Here is an 8086-nt window from a genome sequence, read left to right on the forward strand (position 1 = left end):
TTCTTTCTCGAAGTGAAGCCAGCTCATATGGATCCACAAAGAGTCCTGTTGGAATGTGATGTTTAATTAAGAGCCGGCAGGTCTGTAAGTCCTCAATGCTTTCTCCAAATTTCACTTTTATTAAAAGGTCTCTGTAAGATAAAGATATTTAAAGTAAATCTTCTCACTCAATTATTAAATAAAAAGGATTTATATTATATTCATAATAGCATAGACACTATACTTCTAATTCATTTTCTAAAAGTAGATTATTATGTCAAATGAAATACTGATACCACAAGAGATCACACATTAAATGTTTCATAACTCATGCCATAAAGCCATAGCAAAATGTTAGCATGAAAACAGATGAAGACCAATGTGAAGGAATAAAATCCAAAAGTAGTCACATTTATGTTAATACTTCCCAGAGAAGAGCCAGTATGATTGATGGGTTATGCAGGGTCTTTCCAGAGTTGTACTAACACTGGGTAATTATGTGGAAAAAGACTGATTACTTCATAAGCATCTACAAAACTTAACTTAGGTCTGGAGATGGCTCAGTGCTTAAGAGAGTACTGCTCTTATAGAGGACCTGAGTTCAGTTCAGACCCATGCCAGGTTGCTCACACAGCCTGTAACTCTAGCTCCAAGAGATTAGACACCTCTCTTCAGACACCTACACTCACATATTCCCATGGGTCCACACATTCCTGCACTCATGTACACATACCTACAGGCATACACACCTGTACACACTTAGCCACAGGTACACAAATATACACACCTGCACATACTTACCTAAAGGTAGGTGTATACACACAGACACACACACACACACACACACACACCTGCATTCATGTACACATACCTACAGGTATATACACCTGCACACACTTATCTAAAGGTAGGTGTATAAACACATACACATGAGCACCTGCACTCATGAACACATACTTACAGGTACACACAGCTACACACACTTACCCACAGGTACACAAATACACACACCTGCACTCATGAACGAATACCTACAGGTATACACAGCTGCACACACTTACCCACAGGTACACACACCTGCATTCATGTACATACACCTACAGGTACTCACACACACATATGCGCGCGCGCACACACACACACCTAGACTCATGTATATCTACCTATAAGTACTCATACACACACACACACACACACACACACACACACACACACACACAAACATGTCTTTTTGCTTGTTTTTTGTTTTTCAAGGCAGGGATCGTCTGTGTAGCCCTGAATGTCCTAAAACTCACTCTGTAGAACAGGCTGGCCTCCAATTCACAGAGATCTACCAGCCTCTGCTTCCTGAGTGCTGGGATTAAAGGCAGACACTACCATTCTTGGCTAAAATAATCTTCTTTAAAAATTAGATTAAGCCAGCCAGGCAGTGGTGGCACATGCCTTTAATCCCAGCACTTGGGAGGCAGAGGCAGGCAGATTTCTGAGTTTGAGACCAGCCTGGTGTACAGAGTGAGTTCCAGGACAGCCAGGGTTATAAGGAGAAACCCTGTCTCAAAACAAACAAACAAACAAAAAAATTAGTTTAAAATAGGTTACAAACTGGAGGAGGAGAGCACGTACCCATAATCTCAGCAGTCAGGCCAATGCAGAAGGTCATTGAAAATTTAAACTCAGTTTAAGCTGTTTGGTGAGACCTTATCTCAAAACAAGCAAAACACTGACATAAAATAAGGTGTTTAATTGTCCCAACTTTCTGTCCAGAGGCAAATTCTGAACTACAGTGCAGAGGAGATCCAAGAACAGCATGGGCTTTGCTTAAGGAAACAGTGAAACAGGTGCCAGAGACTGGAGTGGCTGGGAGTCACAGAATCAAGTCCAGAAAAGTGCTTACATTAAAATTAAATAAATAAATAAAATTCAAAAATCCAAATAGAAGTTCCTGAATGCTAAGATTAAAGTCCAGAAGCCTGAGCAAAAAAGTGACCAAGGAGCTGGAAACTAATGCATCCCAAAACTTCATGCATGATTAGAAAGCATTCGAGTTCTGACCAGTCAGCACATAAAACACAAACACTCTATATGGACCCCAACAGGATAAGGTCTTGGATAAGTTAGCCTCAGAGTGAAGACCTCCGTAACTCTATAACTAAACAACAAAGGTTATAGGATCAGGCTGATAAATAAGGCCTTCCGTGACAGCAAGAATAGCCCAAGAGTCTTTAAAGGAAGAAAACAAGAGCTACAAACAACGCTTTGACAGGGTAAACATTCATCACACGCTCCTGACCTTGAAAAGAGTCAAGACAATATGAGCAACAGCAAGAAAAATACCACTCACCAGCAAGAGGCCCACACGGACCTGCTCTTCCTGTCTCGTCATCCAAATGTCCAGTGCTACCTTTAGATCTAGTCAGCAAGAAAGGCCAGGTATGGGCTCTTGGGTGGGTTAGGGATTTTGTTTTGTTTTTATTATTTATTATCTACTTGTCTACTTAACACAGGCTAGGGCCACATGGGAGGAAGCACCTTCAAATGAGAAAATGCTTACATCAGATTGGCCTGTGTCTAAGTCTGTTGGGGCGCTTTCTTAACTGATGATTGACATGAGAGGCCCAGCCCACTGTGGGTGGTGCCATCCCTGGGCAGCTATACAAGACAGCAAACTGCAAGCCACGTAGAGCAAGTCAGTAAGCAGCACTCTTCTATGGTCTCTGCTTCAGTTCCTGCCTCCAGGTTACTGCACAGACATCCCTCAGTGACAGACTGTGACCTGAGAACAGTAAGATGAAATAAACCCTTTCCTCCCCGTGTGGCTTTTGGTTCACAGTGTTTAATCATAGCACTAGAAACCCTAACATAAGACATATTTCAACCTTGTCCCTTCAGAAACAGGAGCCAAAGCAAACCTCTTTTCTTTATGATATTATGAAATGGAAGGGCAAGGAGACCTTAAAAGTCTCTCTAAGGGACTAGAGATGTAACTCATAAGATTAAGAGCTTTTGTTGCTCATGTAGAGGACCAGGGTTTGATTCTCAGCACCCACATAGTGGCTCACTACTGTCTGCGACTCCAGTTCTGGGATACCCAATGCCATCCATCTTCTGTCCTCAATGGGTACCAAGCATGCATGTGGTACACACACACACATACATGCAGGCAAAGCATACATAGGATGAATAAATCTAATAAATTTAACGTATCTGTAAATATACTTAGTATGTCCAAGGATTTAAAGATAAACAGAAACTTAATGAGGGAAAGGGAAGTGTTTTTAATAATTATTTATTTTATGTGTGTATATATGTGGGGGCATGCACTTGCCATGGTTAACATGTGGAGGTCACAGGACAACTTGTGGGAGTCAGCTCTCTCCTTCCACCATGTTAGTCCTGGGGCAAGCACCTTTACCTACTACGCCATTTCACTGCCCAAGTCTATTTTTAACTTTTAAAGACTTGACTGTAACTTCAAAAGATGTAAAGTATAATTTCCGAATGCCTAATTAAAAGTGATTAAAGACTGAATAATGAGAAACCAAGGAGTCAAAAATAGCAAGAGAAAAGTCTGAAAGCTGGAACATAAAAAGAAGAAAGACCAACAAAAAGAACACTGGGGCTGGAGATATGGCTCAGAGCTTAAGAGCACTGACTGCTCTGCCAGAGGTCTTGAATTCAATTCCCAGCAACCTCATGGTGGCTCACAACCATCTATAATAGGATCTGATGCCCTCTTCTGATGTGTCTGAAGACAGCTACAGTGTACTCATATATGTAAAAAATAGGGCTGGAGAGATGGCTCAGCAGTTAAAAGCACTGACTGCTCTTCCAGAAGTCCTAAGTTCAATTCCCAGCAACCACACAGTGGCTCACAACCATCTGTAAATGGGATTTGATGCCTTCTTCTGGTGTGTCTGAAGACAGCAACAGTGTACTCATATAAAGGAAATAAATAAATCTTAAAAAAGAAATAAATCTTAAAAAAAGACTGGTAGTGAAGAAGGAATGGAAGCAGTGAGCTGGAAGTAATAGCACACAATCTAGTAACTACTTAAATGTAAATAAACCACATTCAGTAAACCAGGTTGGCCTCGAACTCAGAGATACGTCTACCTCTGCCTCCAGACTGCTGGGGTTAAAGGTGTGTGCCACCAATGGAGGCTAGTCTTTCATTTCTTTATTTAAGAGTCAAGTGTATTAGGATTATTAACATGTCAAGAAGTAATCTTTTTAAAAGGCAAGATAATTAATATTAAAAAGCAAAATAAGCCAGGAATCACAGTATATACCTGTAATTCCAGCAGCTGGAAGGCTAAGTTGGATCAATACAAGTTCCAAGCCAACTTGAGCTACACAGCAATACTTTATCTCAATAAAGAAAAAAATTAAAACATATAAAATTGGGCTGGTGAGATGGCTCAGCAGGTAAGAGCACTGACTGCTCTTCCAAAGGTCCTGAGTTCGGATCCCAGCAACCACATAGTAGCTCACAACCACCTATAATGAGATCTGACGCCCTTTTCTGGTGCATCTGAAGATAGCTACAATCAATTATGCCAGAGCAAGCCAGGCCAGAACGAGCTGGGCCAGAGTGAGCTGGGCTGGCAGAGGTCCTGAGTTCAATTCCCAGCAGCCACACACGTGATAGCTCATGGTCATCTGTACAGCTACAGTGTACTCATACACATAAAATAAATAAAATAAATCTTTTTAAAAAAACATAAAATTAAATAAAATTACACATATACCTATACACAGTAAGCAACTATTAATCCACTGTTATTTTAATCATTTAATCACTTCAAAGTTTGAACTACATATGGCAAATCTGTTACTCTGTAACTTTAAGAAAGCCAGGCTCAGTGGCATACATCTCTAATTCCAGCCCTTGGGTGGATGAACAGGGGGATCAAGAGTTCGAGGTTATCCCAAGCTACATGGCAAGTTTGAAGCCAGCCTGGACTATATGAGACTTTGTCTCAAAGCAAAAAAGCAAATAAAAGAAAAAGGAAGGAAACAAATTTTCAGTTTATCCATATTTCAACTATCAATTTCTTGCTGTAAATTATGAGGCAGTAGTTTAATATAAGTAGAAATCAGTGGGCAACCTACCTGTGGAAACCATCTTTCAAAAATTCTTGCCTCAAAATAATTTCAGAACAAGTGGCCCTTACACCTATAAAAATCAAGACGTTAAAATTTAAAATACACACAGGGAAAGAAATCTTAAATAGTTAGAAAATAACTACTATAGTACTATATATACTATTGCTAAAAAAGTCTAACCACCTAACAGCCCAAGGTAAAATTTTTAAATGTATGCAGTTTGAACTACATAGAGATCTACTTCCGCTAGTACATCATTGAGGTTGAGAATCGCCCCTGGAGTTGGCTTGTCAATTTTCCATCATGTAATAGCTGTGTCTTTGAGTAAGACCAGTTCTCTCTGTGGTTGTCCTAGGCATTTAAAACATGTAGAAGCAGTCAGGAAAGTGCTACCCCCCAAAGGACTTTGTTTATATGATCTTAAGACATTATCCTGGCTCACCAAATCATGTTTGACACATGATATGGCAACTTCTGTATTCTTTTTTTTTTTAAGATTTATTTATTATTATATGTAGTACACTGTAGCTGTCATCAGATCTCATTACGAATGGTTGTGAGTCACCATGTGGTTGCTGGGATTTCAAGTCAGGACCTTCAGAAGAGCAGTCAGTGCTCTTAACTGCTGAGCCATCACTCCAGCCCAACTTCTGTATTCTTTTTTTTTTGGTTTTTCGAGACAGGGTTTCTCTGTGTAGCCCTGGCTATCCTGGAACTCACTCTGTAGACCAGGCTGGCCTGGAACTCAGAAATCCGCCTGCCTCTGCCTCTCAAGTGCTGGGATTAAAGGCGTGCGCCACCACCGCCCAGCAACTTCTGTATTCTTATGTCCATGTCTACAAGTCTTGGCAGATTGTACACTGATACTTTGTGAAGATGTTGGGAAAGTCTGGGGGAAAAGGCAAGAAAATGAGGGGCATGTGAAGATTCAAAGAGTGTACTTACACACTTGGAATAAATAGAAATCTTCATCAACTGATTCCATGCTTATTTTGGTCACTAATACTATTATTACTCAGTGACTAAAAATTCAAGACTGGCAAGATGGCATCCACCTTTGGTCCCAGCACTCAGCTTGGTCTACATACCAAGTTCCAAGAAAGACCATTTCTCAAATATCAAAAATTAAGAAACAAACAAACCCTAAAGATTCAGTAGCCAGGTACCCTGCTGTATGAAATACTGGCTAGAAATGTGTGGAAAGAACATTAAAACAGAGTGTGAATCACTGATAAGCCTGTTACTCAGTAATGTGAAGCCAGGAGAATAAGCAGTTGGGAGATGCTTCAGGGTCCTACAATATAAAAAGGAGTCAACAGTTTCTGGGGGCAAACTGCAGAGAGAAAGAGATGGGGGGAAAACTCGTGTTAGGACTGAAGAGATGTCTGGAAGTTGCTTAGTGAGCTCCAGGGTTGCAGTTTTCAGGAGTCACCCATTTTATCTTTCTAGAGATGCACCTTCTTTTGAGTTATTCCTGCTCCTAGTAAGCAACCTCTCACCCATATTCCTACAAAAACTCCAATAAAAAAATTTATTGGTTTACTAAACTGGACACTGGCACAAAGGTTACCTTTCTGGAGTGAGTTGTGTGCGTGCGTGCATGAGTGTGTGTGTCCTTGGGAAGTGTGTGTGTGTGTGTGTGTGTGTGTGTGTGTGTGTTGTGTGCGCGGGCGCGCACGGGTGTTTCTCTGGGAACTGTGTCGCACCACACACCACCTCACCCTTTTTCCCCTACACGCTGTTTGGGCATTCTCACACTTCGCTGGACGCCGAGGGTTCGCGGCCTGTCAGGCAGCACAAAGCATCTCTAGGGGTACCATAAGCATCCCAAGATACTTCGTGGTTGGCTGTACTTGTTTAGTACTTAAGTCACAGCGTGGCCAGTCCCGCCTTGGAAAGACAAAAAGCCCGGCTCTGAAGCCCGGGGTGGAACACCCAGCAAAGATCACAGAAGGGAAGGGCGCACCGGGCTTTTGTTGCTAACCTCCTCCGGCCTCAGGTACCACAGGCGCCGCGGGTGCTCCCCACCTCCGCCCCAGCTCCGCGCAAGCTCGCTCGGCCCCCTGACCTTTACCAGCGCTGAAGGGGGCGTCGCTTAAGTCCGCGGTGAGCCTGCCGACCAGCCAGGCTGCCCAGAGGAGCAGCCAGGCCAAGGCGCGGGCAGCCAGGACGCCGGAACCCGACGCCCGAGACGGGCGCGCGGGGCAAGGTGCGGTCACGGAAGGAATCCGAGCACGCCGAGCGTGCTCCTCCACTTTTCCCCAGTGACCCGGACGGACTGCGGCTTCTGCTTCCACCCTAGGACCACCCTACAACTCCAGATTCCCAAGAGGCCTGCCCTGGCCCCGCCCCTCATCGCCCAGCCGGGGCGGGGCGAGAGGCTGCGCAAGCGCAATCCGTGCGACCTCGGTTGCCTAGGGAACGATCCTTGGGGGGGCGAGGGGGGCGCCCTGGCGGGCCTCTGGACCCAGCGGGCTGCCCTAGGACCGCACTCCCCGAGCTCAGCCCCGTTTCCTGTCCACAACCGGATGCCTGCGGGCTGGACCCCCTGCTTCTGAGTTCACCCCATGGTTACTTCTGTAGGCTATGGCTGTCGGCGATTCCTGCATCGTCAGGCTCCACCTCGCCTCAAAGTCGATCTAAGCGCTCCTCTGTGCAATGCGGTAGGATGGGAACCACCTCCTCATTGCTGTTCAGATTTGCACTTCCTGTACTTCTTCGAGGGTAAGAAGGGTCGTGGAGGGTAGGAAGGGTCGCCATGGCGTGGTGAGGACATGAATCGGGAACTCTGTGTTCCCTTCGGTGCGGTGGGGAACAGATCCCTGGTAGGAAAAGGATATCGGGTAAAAGTACATTAGATAAATGTGATGTCATTCCTCCCAGCTGCGGAATGTGTTAGCTGGCTTAGAGAGTGCTGGTGCTGAACCGCAGATCAGAAGGTTATGAGGTCTCAAAAGTGGGAGGATAGTGTAATATAGCATTACAAACATGCTATTAAGAA

The 8086-nt window shown here is 43.9% G+C and overlaps 2 protein-coding genes across 5 annotated transcripts in view; one reads left to right on the forward strand and one right to left on the reverse strand.

Moving 5' to 3' along the window:
- Pigx (phosphatidylinositol glycan anchor biosynthesis class X) overlaps window positions 1-7421 on the reverse strand; it is a 15211-nt gene extending 7790 nt beyond the window's left edge. Inside the window, exons 1-3 of one of the 3 annotated variants that reach the window (XM_031363641.1) lie at window positions 7160-7421; window positions 5092-5155; window positions 1-131 (exon numbers count right to left, since the gene is read on the reverse strand). The exon at window positions 1-131 is cut by the window's left edge and continues 11 nt beyond it. The gene's annotated coding sequence lies outside the window, so the exon portion shown is untranslated. Of the gene's footprint in view, window positions 132-5091; window positions 5156-7153 lie in introns of all 3 variants that reach the window. The other 2 variants (XM_031363640.1, XM_031363642.1) reach the window with 2 other exon arrangements.
- Window positions 7422-7504: 83 nt separating this feature from the next.
- The window catches only part of Cep19 (centrosomal protein 19), a 7904-nt gene continuing 7322 nt past the window's right edge, over window positions 7505-8086 (forward strand). Inside the window, exon 1 of one of the 2 annotated variants that reach the window (XM_031363638.1) lies at window positions 7505-7809. In XM_031363638.1, coding sequence (XP_031219498.1) covers window positions 7754-7809 — 56 coding nt within the window. In that variant the 5' untranslated portion in view covers window positions 7505-7753. The remainder of the gene's footprint in view (window positions 7810-8086) is intronic. The other variant, XM_031363639.1, reaches the window with a different exon arrangement.

The sequence above is a fragment of the Mastomys coucha genome, unplaced genomic scaffold, assembly GCF_008632895.1.
Source record: "Mastomys coucha isolate ucsf_1 unplaced genomic scaffold, UCSF_Mcou_1 pScaffold12, whole genome shotgun sequence".
NCBI classification, from domain to species: domain Eukaryota; kingdom Metazoa; phylum Chordata; class Mammalia; order Rodentia; family Muridae; genus Mastomys; species Mastomys coucha.